The 21648-nt window shown below is 38.1% G+C and overlaps 1 protein-coding gene across 1 annotated transcript in view; it reads left to right on the top strand.

Moving 5' to 3' along the window:
- The window catches only part of LOC6039392 (soluble guanylate cyclase 88E), a 67310-nt gene that overhangs the window by 40378 nt on the left and 5284 nt on the right, over window positions 1-21648 (top strand). The window contains exon 4 of the mRNA XM_038262362.1: window positions 21235-21531. Within this exon, the coding sequence (XP_038118290.1) occupies window positions 21364-21531 (168 nt within the window). The 5' untranslated portion in view covers window positions 21235-21363. The remainder of the gene's footprint in view (window positions 1-21234; window positions 21532-21648) is intronic.

Genomic DNA, 21648 nt, shown 5'->3' with positions numbered 1-21648 from the left:
CACAATGTCTCACCTTTGACCCTCACGGATCCCCAACTTTCGATTTCAATCCTGTGATATTCAATAAAATCCGGAAAAATTCCGTGCATTGTTGTCACTCTTCATATGAAAGAAGTTTAAATCATATCGTGCTATCTTGAACAGCCTTGAAATTGCAGTAAGTGCGACAACTGGTCAAAGGGGTGTCAGATCAGAACGCGTTTGACACACGTACATGCCCGACTGCTGTAAACATTGCTAATTACTACTCGGAACTACGACAACCAAATTCAACCAAATTTCAACCAAACAATGCACAGAATGGTCAGCCCAACAAAACGTGTTTGTTGTTGTTTACATTACGTGCTCTTTTTTTGTTTATTAAAAAGGCGTTTTTCTCGGAATGTCAAAAAGCGACATGTGACAAGATAGCACGACAGCGTCGATGTATCCGGATGTTAGATAAGTAACAGAAAAACATCCTCAAATACCACCATTAGCGTGGTCCAAATCCTGACTTTCTCGGGGCTACCCCTTTGAGCCGAGCAAAAACGGTCCTTTTCGGAACCTAATAACTTATCAGCTAAAAGTCCTAGAAATATGGTGTCTTGGAGAAAGTTGTTCTAAATTTCATGAAAATCCTACATCTGAGGACGATTATTGCGACCTCCACAGGTAAAATACTGAAACAGTTGCTTTTCTTCATACATTTTGACGATTTTTCCCATACATAATTCGCGCGATTAGAGGGAGGGGTTCCCGTGGTCAGAATGAGCTCAAATTTGGAATTTAGCCTAGCGATGGGCCAATCTTTGATTTCAAGGGGTAGCCCCGATAAAGCCCAGATTTCGACCACCCTAACTGTGTTATACATCGTTGGACAAGATCTTTCCAGCGAGTTTAAAAACTTGATGATCTGGCAAACCTGTCTCAAGTTATGACTACATAAGTGATGTTCAAGTACTTTTTTTTATGCCGGATGACTTACTAAAATTGCAAGGGAAAGGGGATAGAAATAGAGAAAGCTTAAAACTAGATTACAGTTTTTTATCCTTTATAGATGTGCTTGATCATCAGCACCCCAAGGGCCAGGAATTGCTCCGCCTTGTTACGGCAGGTCCGAAACCGCGTCATCATCTCCTCTGCGAGAGCAAAGAACTCTGGCAGGGTAAAGAGATCTTCCATGGTAACTTCTTGCTTGGCCGTATTGCCACTGCCGGCAGCGACCACGCTGGCGAATGATCGCCCCCATCCAGGAGGGAACGCTGAGTTGTCCGCTGGAACCGCACGATGACCAGCTGCTGGCACGGTTACGCTCGTACTTCGCTGAGGAGGGTGGGGCGCAGCTGCTTTCTTCTTCGTCTTTTCCTGCTCCTCGAGGTAGTTTTTCCGTGCGCTGCATCCACGGTAGTTGCTGGTATGGTTACCTCCACAGTTGGCGCACTTAATGCGCGCCTTGGTTTGCTCTGCATTGTCCCATCAAGTCCGGTACCGTTGGTGTTGTTGTTTTCTTCGTCGTCGCTCAGCATCTGGAACTCGTTCCTGATGGGGATGTTGAAGTGCCACTGGCTGTGGCACCAGAAGTACCTGAGCAGATTTTCACTGGTGATCTCGGAACATATCCGGGATGTAGATACTTTTTGTCGATTCCATCTGCGCTCACGGCGGCCGACACGGCGTTGGTTTGTTTACCTTTTTGCACACGGCCGGTAGACGAACTTCGCGGGTTTTTCGAGGCCGCGCTCGAACTGCCACGGCCACGGCCGGCCTTTGGCATGCTGGAAAAGCAAACTCGCGGGTACTGCTTGACTGCTTGCTTGCTCTCGTGTTTACACGGAGGTGTTTCTTTTTCAAGACATTAAAATTCTACATAAGTCAAGATAGTACGCTGGTGACAAATACAATGCGTGTCGTCGCCATTTGAGTAGGTTTAGCAAGTTATGGCGTAGCCATGAATAAAACAAAATGGTCGAAAAAATCACTCTCCACCGGAGTGGCGTTGACGTGATAGAGCTGGGAACATGATTTTGTTTAATATTGGGGATTTATGGTTTGTTGGAGTTGAAGGTGGAAATGGTTACAGAAGGGTTTATTTGTTGAATTTATTCTCAGATATATAAACTATAGTACAAGGAATTGTTAAATTTTAGTTCAGAAAAACTGAAAAGTGAAGCCAAAAATGATAACAAATTCAAATTGAGAAATATCCAAATATCTAATCTTAGATTTTTCTAAATCATTTCAAGTCAAATTAATTGACACCGGAACGAGTGGCTGTTACATAATGTTACATAGTAGACGATTTAGCTGGAAAAATGCTGTAGTTCAGAAAAAATATTCATGCTCGCCAGCCCAAACGATGCTGGATGGTATGGAATTCATGAATAAATTATGATTTTTATGCCGGGACCGCAGCGTTATCACCCGAGGTCGAGATGCACGCGTTGTGTGATGCTGGCAATAGACAAGGATGTCACCGTAAACTAGGGCGATTTTGCGTTGGAAAATGTATGTTTGGTCCTTTCCGGTAAGGTGCGCAAAATATATTCAATGACACCCCTGTTAGTAGATGCGCAATGTCTTGACTGAAAAGGAACTCGAGGATGATGGCAGCTGGGTAAACTTGAACGATGGCTACATTTGCATAATGCAAAATATGGACCAAGAAGCGGTGGGAGGGAGTTGGTGAATTTCTCGACGATATTTGTGCAGAATTAATGAACCGAAGGTCGTCGTCATTAAGGCTGGAAACTTGGAAATGTTTTTGTTATTGCAGGTGGGCCTAGGCGAGTTTTATCAGCATGATGAAAATGATATTTTTCACACATAATTTGCACTAAATTTGTTAATATCTTTAAAAGTTTGCGAAGGTAATCTCTATTTCAATTCTACCTAGAATCAATTGTTTACTGTCAAAATTTTCCCCTCCTTTAATATGACCCAGTAATACTCCCCCGGAAAACCTTCACCACACAACAGTTCCAGTAATTTTCACCCCTGTTGAAAATCCCACCGGATAACAGATTTCCCTCGCGGCTGCAGAACAGTAGCGCAGGAGGAATAGAAAAAGTTTTTTCGCAAAATTTTATGTGCCACTTTATTATTCTCATCATCCTCTTGGATCATCTAGGCGCCGCCGTTGAAGGGGGCGGTCAAGTTTTTTTTGACAGTTTTGTTCTCATTTTTCTAATACCTACTAGACAGCGGCGTGACAAAATGTTGTGTTTATCTTTCTAGCTGCCAGGGGGGCATATATTTTCCGGTCAGTTGTTTGGGAAAACTGCTATAAATTTGTTTTGATGAAGTGTATATATTCTTGAGGTTTAAGTTTCATTAGCCAGTGATTTAAAAGCTTTCATAAAAATTGAAGAAATCCACAAAATATTCTAGGAATATCGGATCCTTGATCTAATCAAGATATAGTTAATATACAAACCTCTACCGTCAAATTTGAAATGTTTTGTTCAAAGGAAAACTATTTTTTCTCGATTTCCTCTTTAATTTGCTTTTTTTTTACACAAGGATATTCAGTCATACTGATTCTGCAAACAAACCGGCGTCCATCGTGCAAACAAACTGTTCAAAGCAAACGCTCTCACTGCTTACATGAGCATGAGCATGAGCATGAGCATGGTTGACTGCCAATGAGCTGCTACTCCGTTATTGACAGATCAGCTGAAGTTAAACAATGAATCAAAAATGATCAGTGGGAGCCAACCATCCGTTCACTGTTTAACCCCTGAAGACCCCGACTTTATTAGTCAATACCGGCGCCCTCCCAAGAAGCCTGCAGTTCAACAAAAGGGAGGAATGTTAGTCCGATAATTGAAGTTGCAGACTCATCAAGCACATAGTTTTTCGCTATATACTTGTTGATACCGCTTGAGACCGTTGAATCCACAGCATCTCCTTCAAGCATCACGTGATTATTTTTTGGGTTAGTAGGATAAGGTATTGGCTTTTCGATGCCTCCCGAGCTACGATGCTATGGGGAGGACTTTCATAACAAACCTGTCGGCGAGCCTTCCGAGCAACGATGCTATGGGAAGGTCTTTCTAATTAGCACACCAAAACACTCGCGCACAGGTATTTAAACACTGAATAAATGTAATTTTTCATCACGATTACCCAGACGACATTGATGATATAGGAAGGACTTTTTTACAGTCATTTACAGTAATACTTAAACTTATTTTAATGCAACAATTCACACGACGTCGTGCCTCCCGATCAACGATGATGTAGGAAGGACTTGTGCAAGCCAATCAGGATGAAACACGAAGCAAAATTCTCTTCTTTTCACACACAATGCCACACAATCGACCGCGCGTCACCAACCAACAAACCGAACTGATTTTCCTACGCTTGTGGGCAAGCCAACCAGGATGGAACACGAAATAAAATTCTTTTCTTTTCACACACAATGCCACATAATTGACCGCGCGTCACCACCCAACAAATTGAACTGATTTTCTTCTGCTTGTGGGCAAGCCAACCAGGATGGAACACGAAATAAAATTCTTTTCTTTTCACACACAATGCCACATAATTGACCGCGCGTCACCACCCAACAAATTGAACTCAGCAAACGCTCTCACTGCTTACAATTGCAATACTTTGAAGAAAATATGACGAGTCTTATTGCTTTCCGTTTTGAATGAAAAATCTGGACCTACCGGCAGCAATGAAAATAGAATTCTGCGAAACGACCAATAAAGGGACACTTGTTTGTCAACAAGTGATGAAATTAATCCTTAAGAATCTTTTGAACCATCACGTTCGTTGAATATCGCAAAGTAGGGTTTCTGAATAGATCTTTTTTAAATTGGCATTCAGATAAATGATTGAACTCGATAAACCATACGAAAAAAAAAAAACCGTTTCGAAGCACATTTTTACTAAAAATATCTGGTAACCCTGCCTGCAAGCAAGAATAAATCTTACAAGATTTGCTTTGTCGGCCGGACCAAAGTCTTTCCTGCAAACCGTTTAGCGTCAGTTTTGTCCACACCGCGTGCGTTCCGCGAACAAATTGACAGTAATTCTATTTAAAAGACTGCTAAACCATAATGTTCGTGTTCGCCCGGCCTCGCGTCCCGAATCACGGAAAAGTGTTTCCCACGAAAGGAGATAATTGAAATTTATCTTTCAGGCGCGCCACCACAGTCTTGGGGTGGCTGTTAAAAGGAAGTTTGGACGCAGAGGGGTTGAAATTATGGGGAGGGTGTGATGAAATTAGTTGGAGGCACTTTACTAGTCCTCTCGCTGGATAAACCGCTATCAGGTGACATTGAACTTTACACTTCCAGGAAGCTACTTAGTGGTTGAACTTTGTCCTTAGTTCAAAATCTTTGGAAGAATGCCCGAATTTCGTTGGGTGAAATTGGTCTTCAATACTTGAAAGAAACTTTTATTAAAATTTTGCTCGGGTAAAAAGACTTGTTGAAAAACTGATTATGCAAATACTTCGTACGTGACCCAACATTTCCAAGACTGCTGGACCGTAGGTCAGGACCGTCATCGAAAACCTAACGATCGTTATACAAACGGATAAAGAAGTCAAAGTCGAACAGAAGCACCGCAAGAGTTGCCAATAAAGAATCTCGTTTTGCATCGTTTGGCGTCGTGTTCATATCGATTGGCTGCGGGAAACTTTGAATGGGGTCTCCCCAGCTTCAGTCATATCTGATTTCTTTTACTCCGTCATGAAAACTCTTCTACGAGGATGCCAGTTTGGATATTCATTCGCTTTTTTTTCATCAAGTCTAGTGGAAAAGCGCAGCAATAGAACTTGCCACTGGATGCAGACAAGCTGGAAAACCTAGTAATGCAAATGGGGATTTAGCTGTCGGGAAAATTGTGGCTGGATGAAAAGTAGGGTGTAGAAGGATAGTATTGGTCGATATCATTTTTTTTATCAAAAAGCATTAAATTTATTCCTTGTTCACATAAAATTTATTTTTTCGAAGTCGTAGAAATAAACTCTAGAATAAGTCAGAGTAATTGTGTTTTACTTTTAATAAAGTTTGCTATAAAGGTCTTCTCAATTTTCAAGGATAATCATAAACTGAATAGAGTTTATATTCCTATACAGTCATGCCCCGGTTTTGCATGCCTCGGTTTTGATTCGTTCAACTGACTCGGTTAAGCATGGTCCAGTGCTTGAAAAATCATGCAAACATCCAAAAATTATAGTGTTTTGGAATCGGAATGATGTCAGCTATCCATTGCAATTATAATTACATGAAAATTTTCACAAAATAGTATTTTTCCTATATTTAAATAAAATGTTTCTCGAAAAAAATCCCAAAATTTTGGTTAATGCAAAATGGGTAACAAATGATCGGAATTTTTTCATACATTTCGAAAGTTATACCATTTTTATTGAAAATATTCAAAATTTTCACAAAACTAGGTATTTTCGAAAAAATACTTAAGTTTCTACAATATGGGCGTCGAACGATTGCATTTTTTTCATACATTTCGAATGTTATAATAGATTTTGTTTTGAAAATACTCGAAAATTTTATAAAACTGCGTATTTTCGAAAAAATACTCCAAATTTCAATTTTTCACAATAATGGTATCAAACAATCGGATTTTTTTTATACATTTCGAATGCAATAACATAATTTTGAGAAAAATACTCAACATTTTCGCATTTTCGAAGAAATACTCAAATTTTCTAGTTATTGTATCCATGTCGTGAAAAACTGAAATTTTTAGTATTTTTTCAAAAATATCTTTTATGTGAAATTTTTTAATGTTTAAAAAAAATAGTTATTACATACGAAATCAATGAAAAAAACTGAGCATTTGATACCCAAATTGTTGTTGAGTATATTTCTAAAATATTTAGTTTTGTGAAAATTTTGAATATATTCGAAATGTATGAACAAATCCCAATTCACCTTTATTGTGAAGAACTGAAATTTTGAGTCTTTTTTTGAAAAAAACGTTGTTTTGTGAAAATTTCTAATATTTTCCAAACATGTTGTTATTACATTCGAAATGTATAAATAAATCGGATTGCTTTAAACCCATATTGTAAAAAACGGAAATTTTGAGTACATAGTTTTGTCAAAATTTTTAGTGTTTTCGTTAAAAATGGTATTAATTTCGAAATGTATGAAAAAATTCCGATAATTTCATACCTTTATTCCAAAAACAATAATTTTGAGTATTTTTTCAAAAACAAGGCAGTTGCAAATATTTTTTAAAGTTTATGTCACTTCCCCCCCCCCCCTTTAAAATCGGTTCAAAAATCAGGGGGCAAATTTTATTTTTCAATAACATCAAAATTTTAAAGGAAATAGAAGTCTAACCAACTGAAAACAATTAGAAATGCATTTTCCTGCGTTTAAAATCATTTTAAGCATGTTTGGGATCGATCAAAAATATTTTCAATTTTTGTGGAATTCCAATGTGCAGCACAGCAAAAAGTGCAACTGGGCTAATGATTGCAAAACTCGAGGAACATAAACTTCAATAAACATTTGCAACGGCCTACGAAGTTTTGTGAAAAATTTGAGTATTTTCAACTAAAAATGGTATTACACTTGAAATGTTTGAAAAAAAAAACCCGATCATTTGATACCCATATTGAAATAACAATTATTTTAAAGTTATTTTAGAAAAAAAATTGCATTTTCAAAAAACAGGAAAAATACTTATTTTTAAGCAAATTTTAATGTAATTATAATTGCAATAGATAGCTGCCTTCATCCTCAAGAGAAAACACTAAAAAATGTATGTTTGCATGATTTTTCATATGAATATAGCCAATGTCTTAATGGCTCCAATTTTAATTGCATTACTAAATTAATTGCATGAAATCTCCTCCTTGAAACTTCTTGAAGAAAGTTTTAAGCAAAAAATAGTTTTTTTTGTTAGCTGTTTTGTATCAAACCAATTATTTCATTTTAATAACACTGTGTCGCGATAAAAAATAACTACAGTATGTAAAAAATGTATTTACACCCCTTGGGCACTATGCACATATTGTGATGAAACATCTAAACAATTTAATGTTGACAGAAACCTAGTACTACGTTTTGTTCAGAAACTCATGCCAGACATTTTGCTACAAAAAGCTCATGTCAAGATGATTTCTATAAAAAGTTATATAACTAATACTATTACGAAAATAAAAAAGGTGCAAAAAAAGTTTGTACACCTTTCAAAAAATTAACATAAATAATGTTATTTGCTGACAAATCACCATAAATCCAGTGTCTCAACTCCAAATAGGCATCCTTGACTGATTAAAAAAATAATTTGGATTGAATACAAAGTTTACTAACTGCTTAGTATAAAAGTTCATATAACACTAGAAATTCTATATAATACTTATCTAAACTTAATTCTGCAAACTTTTAATTCAACTAAATGTCAATATATTACCATAGAATTACTAAATAAACATTTTGGAGTGGGAATAACACCATTTTGGGGGTATTTGTATCGATAGAATAGATTTTTCGTTGGAATTTCGTACCAACCCGGAATTACGACGTCGGAAAATCCGCCGGCATCTGAACCGGTCCACAATTCACAAGTCAACCTATGTGGCATCAGAAAGGGCATAAAATTTCCGATTTTTTGATACCCATACATCCAGGTTTTCTATAAAACCCACGTTTTTAAATACCTAAGCAAAAACGTTGTTATGGTTTTGGTTTGAGCAACCTGCCAAAAATGTATGGAATTTCGGTATTTAAAAACGTAGGGTTTAAAGAAAGCCTAGATGTCCGTCTCCGTGGCTTAATGGTTACGGCTTCTGCCTCACAAGCAGAAGGTTCAGGGATCAAATCCCGGTCGGTTCCTTTGAAAGTTGAAATCATGAATTTGAACTTTGAATACAAACAAAAACGAAAATGTATCATCAGGCGGGATTCGAACGCACGCCTTAGGATTGGTGGTCTGGGACGCTAAGCAGTCGGCCATCAGAAGGTTTACACTCTAGCAGTGAAATGATCCGTAGTGTTATCTTCTCATATTAAATACGCGCTGATCCCTGATTTGCCTGACGGGATTGGAAGTCTAAATATAGATCGAGTTTCCTTCAGATGCTTGCTTCTATGTTTAGGCGGGGCCGAACAATGCCCAGCGACCTCGGAATTGGACCGCAAGGAGCTCTGTCATTCTGAAACGGGTCGTTGGAAGCAGCGCGAGGGCTATCACCACCTAATAACGTCATGATTCGAATTCCCGGACGCTTCGAAACCCGGACACTTCATCTTGTTTTATCAATTATTTGGATATAAGTTAGCATTATGAATGTCAAAACTGTGTTATTTGATGAATTCCAACATTAATTTTCATTTAAAGTTTGTTTGAACGCTGTAGTTAATGCCAAAACAATTAAATACAACAAAATTATAAGTTTACCAAAAATGCGAAACATTTCACTTGAAATATTTCATAGGCGTTCGAAGCACCGGGAAGGCAAAGCAGAAATTTATGTTTTCGATTTCCTCAAATTCTAGCAAATTATTATATAAACTATCGATTGTTTTGATGTTAACTGCTTATTTGAGACCTAAAGAATGCCATTCACTAACATTTCAGTCCAAATTCATGCGATTCATAAGTAAAATCGAGTGTCCGGAATTCGAAGCAAAAGTGTCCGGATTTCGAATCAGTTTTTATCAGTGTCCGGGATTCGAAGCACAACAAGTCATTTTAATTTTAAAATTCTGATGAAAAATTGTTAGAAAAGACATATTTTGCATGCATTTTCATGAAACTGACTGTTAATACTACATCCTGATGATATTTCTACATTTCCAACTTATAACATGATTTTTTGTCAGCTATAACAAAAATGATATGGTACTAAGTGTCCGGATTTCGAATCATGACGTTACCCGGGACTGAGATAAGTTGTATCAGCATTCGGCATATACAAAGTCTGATACAAACTATACTTTCCCATAATTTCGCTACCGGTTAGCGGGTATTGGATTGGACCACACACACACACACACATAGGGTTTAAAGAAAGCCTAGATGTTTGGGTCAAAAGATCGGAAATTTTATGCCCTTTCCGATTCCACATAGGTTGACTTGTGAATCGTGGACCGGTTCGGATGCCGGCGGATTTTCCGACGTCTACGAAATTCCAACGAAAAATCTATTCTATCGATACAAATACCCCCAAAACGGTGTTATACCCACTCCAAAATGTTTATTTAGCAATTCTATGGTAATATATTGACATTTAGTTGAATTAAAAGTTTACAAAATTAAGTTTAGATAAGTTTTATATAGAATTTCCAGAGTTATAGAAACTTTTATACTAAGTAGTTAGTAAACTTTATATTCAATCCAAATTATTTTTTTATTCAGTCAAGGATGCCTATTTGGAGTTGGGAGACTGGATTTATGGTGAATGTCAACAAATAACATTATTTATGTAAATTTTTCGAAAGGTGTACAAACTTTTTTTGCACCTTTTTTATTTTCGTAATAGTATTTGTTATATAACTTTTTATAGAAATCATCTTTTCATGAGCTTTTTGTAGCAAAATGTTTGGCATAAGTTTCTGAACAAAACGTAGTACTAGGTTTCTGTCAAACTTTAATTTTTTTACATGTTTCATCACAAAATGTGCATAGTGCCCAAGGGGTGTAAATACTTTTTTTACATACTGTAAATTTCTAACGTTTTTTAAAGACATTTCCGCGAGGAGTTTGGATCTGGGCTGCAGATAATTTAACCGGATTTATGGAATACAATGGGTTTTTAACAATAAAATTAGAATCTGAATTCATTTATAGAATCATATTTTTTAATTCAAAAAATGCAGTATGCATAAAATAAGATAATTGCGTATTTATCAGTTAAAGGATAGTAATTAAATCAATAAAATACTGCAGATTATTTCTTATTATAGGAAAGGTACTACAAATATTCATATATGTTTGTGTTCCCGCAAGAACCACGATCAATAAACCATAACTGATTCGGCTCAAAATTGGCACAGTTACCCATTTTAACCTAACGAAGGGGTATCTCTTAAGATTTTCCAATATTTTAAATTTTCTTTTCACCCCAATCTGCAATTATGCAGAAGAGTCAAGTTTTCATTTGGAACAACATTTTTAATTTTTTAATTTCGTGTTTTTTGTAATATTGCAGGCTTATTTTTCAAAGTGTGGCGGAGAATTACCCATATTAGAAATATAGTCCAGACTGAAGGCCTTGGCAAAATTTCACTTCGAATAATCAAAACTTCGGATAATCGAATCAAGAAAAAAAAATAAAACAACGAAAAAAAAAATATTTGGGTAAAAAAAAAGGTGAATTAATTTTTTTGAATTCAATATGGCATTGGTGAAATATTGAAAAAGTACATTTTTAATTTGTATAGGCAATCAACTATTCAAATTTGACTAAAATGAGGTCGCAGAATTCGAATTTGATGTTAAAAATAAAAAAATAAAAAATACGATTTTTTTGTTCGTGCTTCGATTATCCGAAGTCCCATACAAACCTTCGGATAATCGAACTTCGGATAATCGAAACTTTGGATAATCGAGGCTTCGGATAATCGAGATTGGACTGTAGTTCAAAACTCCAGAAAATTTTCGAATCACATTTATTGTAAACCAGGTACGTTTACAAGAATACAGCAGCTTCTTAATATTTTTCAACCCTTTTTTTTAAGTGGTGGTAAATCGATGAAAATACACATTTTTATGCATGTTTGTTTTGTAAAATTTACTTTTTTAACCTTCACATTTTGTGCCCCGATTTGCCCCACTTTCCCTTGTCCTAGAGTGCATGGGCCAGTGGCTAGTTTTATATGTCCAAACAACCCCTGAATATTTTAGGCAGGGTAAGAAACCAGCAAGCTTAGTACAAGAGAGGACGTATCGAAATTTTAAGTCATATTCAAGTTTATCGTCTAGTTGAGGTGTTTGCACCGATTATTGAATTAATTGCTTCGAGATCAAGCACCGCCAGGTGCGTTAAAACCAATCCTTGATTTTTCCTTCTTCCAAATCACCGGTAATCATATTCCGCAGTTTCTCTCCCAGACGGTGTCCATTCAAGCGGCTGTGATACGATAAGAAGCTAAATTTATGGACTGTGGCAACGTGATGGAGGGAGTGGGATAGGTTAAGCATCTCCAACCTACCTACTTCACCGAATAACTTTGGCCAGCGTTATTTTGGGGGACTCCTTTGTGCTACCTGGGGCTAGTGACCCATCACGAAAGGCACGAAAGATAAAGTTTTACCTTGGTGGCACATCTGGTTCCGATTCTGGAAGAGCAAAAAGTGTTTCTACAGCGTGCCCAATTTGGTGTGGCAGGAAAACTTTTAACAAAACAACGGAATTATTTGTGTAAACTTGGAAATCAACAAATAAGGGTGAAAGTTTTTGCTGGTACGTGTGTTTGAGTTTGATCAGTACCTGTATGGCAAATTGGATTAATCCAGCACCAATCATATCAAGCAGTTAAATGCTACTAATCTGTGCAAGTAACTTTTTGTGAAAGTTGTTCTGTATATCTCATTCACGACTCATTGGTCAGGATATTATAAGTTAGCAGTTGTGCTAGCGAACCTAGTGTGTATTGAGATAGCTTCTCATTTCAAGAAGGATTATCTCAGAAAAGCACCTGTTACATTACGTGATGAACCAGTTTACTTAGGAGAGCTTGGGGCAACTTAATAATGTCATGCATTTTTTAATGAAAAGTTAATGTTTGCTTCTCTAAAAAAATTTAAAAAATAAGTCCCATTTATAATACTGAGATGCCAGAAACCGCACACATTGAGATAATTAGATTTTACTTATATGGGAGTTAAGTATCGCATTGCAGATTCTCGCTGTTGCTTTCCTTCTTCGTGATATTATAGCTTAGCACAGTCACACATACACTAACATACACACATGCAAACGTGCACTGACTTGTTCGCAATTTTCACAAAAAGGCTAAAGGGATAGCATTCTACTGGTGAGGTATGTTGGTCGTCGAGGTTGCGGTTTCAGTCGTGAATGTGTGTGTTTGTACAGATTAATTAAATTTGCAGTCTCTTCACTATTGCAACTGTGCTTTGTGTGGCTGAGTGTGGTTGGCTGTATGTGGACTAGTTTTGAAATAATTTGCGCTAGTTGCTTGTTTTCTTGTGACAGGTGGTGAAGAACTTTAGAAGCAACAGTCTGGAAGATCTTCACTTGTGATGGAGCACCGGATTCGAGTGGCAGAAATGACAGTTCTCCCATAAGGAATACATTGTAGAAAAAGAGCAAAAACTGCTCGAATGGAAGTGCTCCATTTCTCTGTTGAATTGGAAAGAATACTAGTAGAGAATATAGTCAAGGCACGAAATCGAAAAAGGGCTCATTTTCGTGTGTCTAACGGCAAATCATGTAACAGGCCAGGTTTTGATGGATCTAGGCTAAATAGACCCTGCTGAGTCCGAATATTGCGGTCACGAAGCCGGATTCCTTAAGGGAAGCGAGATATTCAAGATGGCGACCAATATGGCGGCTATATAGAGAAGTCAACAATATCACAGTATGAAGGTTGTCGACGCGTCGATTTTAACTAATTTCGGGTTGCTGAACCCGAATATGACCATGAAAATCGGTCACGGCGACCTAGGAGCGTGTAATCCAAGATGGCGTCCAATATGGCGAAGAGAGAATCCTCAAGTATTTTTAAACATCATGTAACAGGCTTGTGACCGATCAGATTTAACTAATTTGGGGACGCTGAACCCGAATATGACCTTGAAAATCGGTCACGGCGACCCAGGAGCGTGTAATCCAAGATGGCGTCCAATATGGCGAAGAGAGAATCCTCAAGTATTTTTAAACAAGATGTAACAGGCTTGTGACCGATCAGATTTAACTAATTTGAGGTCGCTGAACCCGAATATGACCTTGAAAATCGGTCACGGCGACCCAGGAGCGTGTAATCCGAGATGGCGTCCAATATGGTGAAGAGAGAATCTTCAAGTATTTTTAAACAAGATGTAACAGGCTTGTCACGGCGACCCAGGACCGTGTAATCCAAGATGGCGTCGAATATTTGGAGATTCTCTCTTCGCCATATTGGACGCCATCTTGGATTACACGCTACTGAGTCGCCGTGACCGGTTTTCATGGTTATATTCAGGTTCAGCGACCCCAAATTAGTTAAATTTGATCGGTCACAAGCCTGTTACATGTTGTTTAAAAATACTTGAGGAATCTCTCTTCGCCATATTGGATGCCATCTTGGATTACACGCTCCTAGGTCGCCGTGACCGATTTTCATGGTCATATTCGGGTACAGCGACCCGAAATTAGTTAAAATCGACGCGTCGACAACCTTCATACTGTGATATTGTTGACTTCTCTATATAGCCGCCATATTGGTCACCATCTTGAATATCTCGCTTCCCTTAAGGAATCCGGCTTCGTGACCGCGATATTCGGACTCAGCAGGGTCGATTTAGCCTAGATCCATCAAAACCTGGCCTGTTACACGATTTGCCGTTAGACACAAGAAAATGAGCCCTTTTTCGATTTCGTGCCTTGACTATTTAGAACACTTACTTTGCAAGATCAAAGGTACCGTCATCCTGGGTCTTGGGGTGAAATTTTTGTATAAATCTCACTACCAAGCCTTAATGTCACTTCTGATGCGGTATCAAATAGAGACGGATAGACCGGGAACCGTGGTGTAGGGGTTAGCGTGGTTGCCTCTCACCCAGTCGGCTTGGGTTCGATCCCAGACGGTCCCGGTGGCATTTTTCGAGACGAGATTGGTCTTACCACGCCTTCCGTCGGACGAGGAAGTAAATGATGGCCCCGGTCTATCCTAGAGGTTTAGGTCGTTAGCTCAATCCAGGTGTAGGGTCGTCTCCCTGGGTCCTGCCTCGGTGGAGTCGCTGGTAGGCAGTTGGACTGACCATCCAAAGGTCGTCAGTTCGAATCCCGAGGTGGTGGTGCAAAAAGAGGTTTGCAATTGCCTCAACAATCAAGCTAGAACGCCAAGGCAATCCTGTGCGAATAATTTGATTTTGATTTTTTTAGACGGATTATAGGGGGATAAAATTTATTAAAAGTAGCTCTTGAAACCAGCCGTCCCCTAACATGACAGTTTTCGTGAGTTGCGCGTATCTACCGACAGATGGCAAGTGGGCCTCGTCGGATTCCGACCATTAAATACGCAACTCAAAATTTGCATGGGAAACTTTTTTTTCGTGACGGCTTTCGCGGTACGCTCCCTCCAACTGTTCAAGACTAATATTTCAACGAGGCGTATCTCTAAACAAGTTTTTCAAGAAAATGATTCCAGAATGCTTATCTTGTCGTCTTATACCGAAACAAGGCTAAAATTAATTTAAACTTTTCGCCATTTTCAGATGTTTGGCTAGATAATATCAAAGGCCGCCATCTTAGGCCCACTGGGCCCACAAAAAGGGGTACGCTCAGTTTGTATGGGAGCTGTCAACATGCTCCCGGGCTGCTTGAAACGAATTTAAAGTGTTGGAGAACGGTAGTGGAATGGAATCGTAAATTCAGCTTTAAAAAATTGTGTTTTTTGATATTCTTTACACTTTTTATTTTTTTTGAGTGTTGATGAAATTCGATAAAAAAATTGATGAAACTTTGTTTACACTTTCCAAGTTAACAAAAGATTTTCTGCATCATGAGCTTTTTCATTCAAATTTTTATACATTTGTGCTGGCTGGTCATTACATTTGGATGAGGAATTAAGTTTCGAATTAAGTTTGAAATCTGTGTAAATAGGTCGTCTCTTCGGCAAAGTTGTTGGTTTTAATGAGGACTATTCAGGAAAAAGCAACGAAATAAAGTTAATTTTCAATTGTTTTTTTTTATTAAGAAATAATTGGTCATATTTATTTCCAATTTTATTTTTTTCATTTGTTTCAAGGGACAAAAACACGCAACTAGGCAGTCATAGAGAAGTGCGGCCAAACATTTTGTCACCAAGTCCAATCCAAAGGCCGTCAGTACGAACCCTGTGGTGGAAGGTTCCTTGGAGTAGAAAGAGTTTTGGGTGCCCTCCCCATTCATGCCTCGAACCATAAAAGACATGGGGGTCGTTATAGTGGAAGGTTTGTTTTTTATTGTTTTGTTATTGAGAACTTATGGAAAAAAAATCGTCTTGTCGCAAATCACTTTTCTAGAGCAATTCGGACCACTTTGCACCCTTGGACAAAATTGTTGAACGTTTAATTTTATATCTGAAACTCACTGTTGACAAAATTTCCACACAATTAACACCACATTCTTTGAAAAACAAAAATGTTGCCTTTCTCAACATATTAAAAAACATTCATATTTCAACTTAAACCAACAATCCCTCAACCTTAACCGATTTGGCTCAAAATTGGCTTAGATGCTAAATTTTCACTTAGGATTTTTCAAAATTTCTCTCATTTTTTGGACAACTGCCAACATTGCAAAATGACTTTTTTCAAATAAAGTCTATTTACGAAATTTTGAGAGAATTGCTCAATTGCTAATTTTATTACATGTTCAAAATTTTTATAACTTTGCATTGAAATTTAGAAAATTAGCCGTGAAATTCAAAATTTCGTTTTGTTTTTCCTTCCTCTAGACCTCGACCAGAGCCGAGGGACAACAACTGAAAAAAAAAACAAAATTGTACTAGCCTTTGATGTTAAAGAACAAGCAGAAGATAATCTAAAGGCTCTTTCAAATTCTTTTGTGGAGACTAATTTGATTTGAGATTGCGGCTAGAATCGCTTGGCTTGTTCGAAAACTCAAATAAAATCAAATCAGTTGAAATGTGTTCTGAGTGTAAATCACACTCATTTCATTCAACTATCATCCAATTGCAAACTACGTTCGTCCTTGTGGCCGATATTGGCAGTAGTTTGCATTCGCTCGATATTGCAATTTCTTTTTTACGTACCACAGAACAATGGGACCGATTTCTTACGTTTTCTTGCCATGCCAACCAGTCGTGTCGTTGGGATTTCTTCTGGAAGAGTGTGCCTTCTAGTTGGCGAAGCGCAAATGGGCTGAAATGAACACCTCATAATAAATACTAATAATTTAGAAAATTTTGAAAATTTCGATCGACACAAACTAAATAAATAAAATAAGTGAGCATTAAATATTATGTCAAACAAGTACTGTTTACCCCCCTATGATAAACTTTGATGGACCTCGTATTGCCAATTCAATATTGATCGAGCCACTGACTGCGCACTGTCACCGATGTGGATGATGTTCAATGCTCGTAAACATTGAATTGGATGCATAGCTTGCAAATGGTGCATGTCACCAGTTTCTCCATGTCAACTGGGGACTGCCAGGGTTGGACGGTGGTGGAGCCAGATTGCATGCATGTTTTTCATGCATATTTGCACACTCGGATGAATAGCGATGCACAATACATATTTGTTGATGCTATATCGAGTGCAATCAGGTATGGTTTTGATTACGCTCGTTAATCTGTGGTGTCGAATGATGGACAGCCTGGTTGGCCGATTGCAAACAAGGATATCACACCATGTGATGGGTTTATTTGCATTTCGTGATGGATGAGTTGTTGTGCAAACAATTTGATTAGTGTACTGATTTGTTTATTAGCTTCAGTAATATCAGGTGCATTCTCTGAATTGATTTGTGCAAGTGAGGTGGAAAAAAGAGAAAAACAAAGAAGAGATTTTATCAAATATCCTGAAGCGATGATACGTCACGACCAGAATCAACACACATACATGTTTGTTTACGCGATTCCTTTGAGATTTGGCAGCTGCCTCCCAGACTTTGTTTGTATAGCTTCCACGTGGCTTCGAGAAGCCATCCCCTAACCCCTCCTCCCTGAAGCATTATCGAAAGTGTTCTTTGTTGGCGCTATTCAGTGCGACTTTAATACACAGAGCGACTTGGATGAAGACGTCGATAGAGACGACGACGACAGCAGCGCGTCCCGCATAGCCTCTGGAATTGCTTTTTGCCCAAAATGACGATAATGTGCGCTCATAAAGCGATCTAAATCGAATTTTATGCTCCCGTACAAGGAGGTGGCCCGCGCGCGAGTCGACATCGTCCCATGTGGTGGGTGTTGTGTTGTGTTTATCTATATGGTGCTTGTTAGTGTGCTCGGGGTGCCACGGGGCTGTACAAGTGTGAACAATAATAATCCATTAGCTTTAGGCAAACGGAGGCAATCAAAGTTTCGCCCAGGAGCTTTTGAATGGACGACGAAATCTTGAACGGAACGCTGTGTCAGGTGTTTCAAGGAACAAACATAGATCGATATCTTTAGCGTTGGTGATTAACAGAAAAAGGTAGACAAACTGGAAGATGTATCTATTCAATTAAATATCTTGTTCTCTGCTTTGGACAGGACTGCACGCATTCTACCAAAAAATACAGACATGATAACATTCGTTCTACATGCAATAAGTCTGTTTGCAATGTCTTGGACAACGTTCATAAGCTTAAGAACCCCAAACAAGTCCATTCAATTGCTCTCATTATGGAACTTTATGTGCTTGTTTCCAATCGAAAAATTCGCTGATCGGCAGCGAAATTATAAAAAAGAATAGTTATGTCGAGTCAAGTAGCCTAGTGGTAACGCTTAGCCTCGTAAGTGGTACATCGGGGCTCAAAACCTGGCTCGGGCCAATACAACTGGTGATCGTTTCTCTTCTGGATTCGATTGCTTGGTAAAGGGTAGGTAGTGTATCCTTACAAGCAGGGATGCCACCTGATTTTTTAAAATGTCTGTGAAAAAGTCTGTGTATGTCTGTGTCTTTGTCTAAAATTTAAATAAATCAATTTACAGTCAAAGAAATCTATCAAAAATTGTGTTTTTAAGCATTTGAGGACTAACGAAATAAGTTTCGATTGATATTTTAACAAAATAACAATTTAATGAAGTTTTTAAAAAGTCTGTGTACCTCAAAAAATGTCTGACACGAGCTCAAATGTCTGTGAAACACAGACAAATCTGTGTATCTGGCATCTCTGGTTACAAGCTGGACCTTATCAATGACACCTCAGCAAGGCGACCTATGGAATGTTATCATAAACCTTAAAATGTTAACATGAGTAACGTCATGATTCGAATTCCCGGACGCTTCGAAACCAGGACACTTCAACTTGTTTTATCAATTATTTTGATATAAGTTCGCATTATGAATGTCAAAACTGTGTTATTTGATGAATTCTGACATCAATTTTCATTTAAAGTTTGTTTGAACGCTGTAGTTAATGCCAAAACAATAAAATAAAATAAAATTATAAGTTTTCCAAAAATGCGAAACATTTCAACGGAAATATTTCATAGGCGTCCGAAGCACCGGGAAGGCAAAGCAGAAATTTATGTTTTTGATTTTCTTAAATTCTAGCCATTTTTTATATAAACTATCGATTGTTTTGATGTTAACAGCTTATTTGAGGCCTAAAGAATGCCATTCACTAACATTTCAGTCCAAATTTGTGCGATTTATAAGCAAAGCGAGTGTCCGGAATTCGAAGCAAAAGTGTCCGGATTTCGAATCAGCTTTTAACAGTGTCCGGGATTCGAAGCACAAAAAGTCATTTTAATTTTCAAATTCTGATGAAAAATTGTTAGAAAAGACATATTTTGCATGCAATCTCTTAAAACTGACCGTTTATACTAAATCCTGATGATATTTCTTCATTTTCAGCTTATTACATGATTTTTTCCCAGCTATACCAAAAATAATATGGTACTAAGTGTCCGGATTTCAAATCATGACGTTAAAAACTGCCACTGAATCCGCTTTGTAAATGCCGGCCACGATACTCTTCAAGGGTGTTCCCCTCCGGAACTGGGAAAGATTTACTTAATAGTTTGTACCAGACTAGGATTACGCTGCTACAGCTTATCTTAGTCCTGGGTTTTAGGTGGTGATAGCCCTCGCACAGCTTCCAATGGCATATATTAATATATTTCAGAATGGAATGGAATTCTTTTGGAATTGTTAAAGATTTTTAAGTTATTTCCAAGTTCATTAACAAAGATTGTTTTATTTCAAAATGTTGTGACATTTCGATGCTGCCGTGCTATCTTGTCGCACGTCGCTTTTTGACGTTCCGAGAAAAATGCGTTTTAATGTTTGACATTGTATAAACAAAAAAATAAGGCATGCAATGTAAACAATAACAAACACGTTTTGGTTGGCTGAACTTTCTGTGCATTGTCTCGAAGTTTGATTGAATTTGGATGCCGGAGTCTCGAGTTATAATTAAAATGTACAAGGTAGTCGGGCATGTACGTGTGTCAAACACGTTCTGACCTGAAATACCTTTGGCCAGTTGTCGCACATACAGCAACTTTCAGGCTGTGTCAAGATAGCATGATAAGATTGAAACTTCTTTGACATTAAGAGTGACTACAATGTACGGAGTTTTTTTTTGAATTTTTATTGGAATATCTCAGGATTTAAATCGAAAACGAAAATTAGTAAGAATTCAGAATAAAAACATGTTTATCACATTTAACGTCTTATTCTTATCCGTGAAAATTTTTCTGCCAATCAATCCGCAATCGAATAGACAAGAAGCTTGGGTGCACGACCTCCCACGCCACACCCTCGTCCGAATCTGCTTACTCATTGACAGCGCCAAATCACTGTGTTGACCCGTTAAGGAGCAGACGGCACACGGGCCGCAACGGGCGTGCAGTCTGCATTAATTGGCTTATGCTTCTTTGTTTTCTTCTCTATTCATTAATTACCTCCGTCGTCACCCTCCTCTGAGTTATTTTTAGACGACCGCACTCGGTTTGACCTTTTTTTTTGGGGGTGACCATCTTCGGAAAATTTTTGGTATCTTTCTGGGATTTTGGTTTTTATTGCTAACTAATATTTAAATTTTTCGCAGTGATATATAGTTCGAAAAGCTACAGACTTGGAGTATTGACTTAAATTCTATTTAAAAACATGAGCAACTAAAATTATATTTAGCAAAACTAAATAACCACCCTAGCTTTTATTGATCACGTATCATGGCACCTCGTAGTAACGCTACCGGTACGAAAGTAAGCAGGAGTGCGTTGATCGTGGACGTTTTGCTAAAATAAATAGACCATTATTGCTTCTGGCCCGACTTAGACGATGAGTCGTTGAAATTGAATTGCTGAACGTTGTGTGGGGCGTAATAAATGTGCACTTTGATTGACGTCAGAGGGATGGTTCTCATAACTCACCGAGTAATGCGATTAAGCAATAATTCTAAATCGGGTGTCTTCGTCTTATTATTTTAATCCACAGGATCGGTCTGCTCCACCGCGTTGAAGACCTAATTTCACTACAGGACAGTCACCACTAAAAGGACAGCAATCAGTGTTCCCCCAGCCGAGAAGTGGTTCAGGAGAGTAACCAGCGGCAGGGAGCCACGCTATGTACGGGCTGCTGCTGGAAAATCTGTCCGAGTATATCAAAAGCGTGTACGGGGAGGAAAAGTGGGATGACATCCGCCGCCAGACCGGAATCTCGTCGCCGTCGTTCGGCGTCCACGATGACTACGACGAGAACCTGCTCAACACACTGGCCGGGAAGGCGCAGGAGGTAAGCTTACTTATGAGTCGGAGATTATTTGTAAGAAAAGTGTGTAAAATTTCTCAATATTCGAGGAACATAAATTAAACAACTCCAAGAATAGAACGTAGTAATTTTATGAAGTTA

Source organism: Culex quinquefasciatus, chromosome 3, assembly GCF_015732765.1.
Source record: "Culex quinquefasciatus strain JHB chromosome 3, VPISU_Cqui_1.0_pri_paternal, whole genome shotgun sequence".
NCBI lineage: Eukaryota > Metazoa > Arthropoda > Insecta > Diptera > Culicidae > Culex > Culex quinquefasciatus.
Note: the sequence above shows the minus strand (reverse complement) of the source record. Positions and strands in the feature narration are given on the sequence as shown.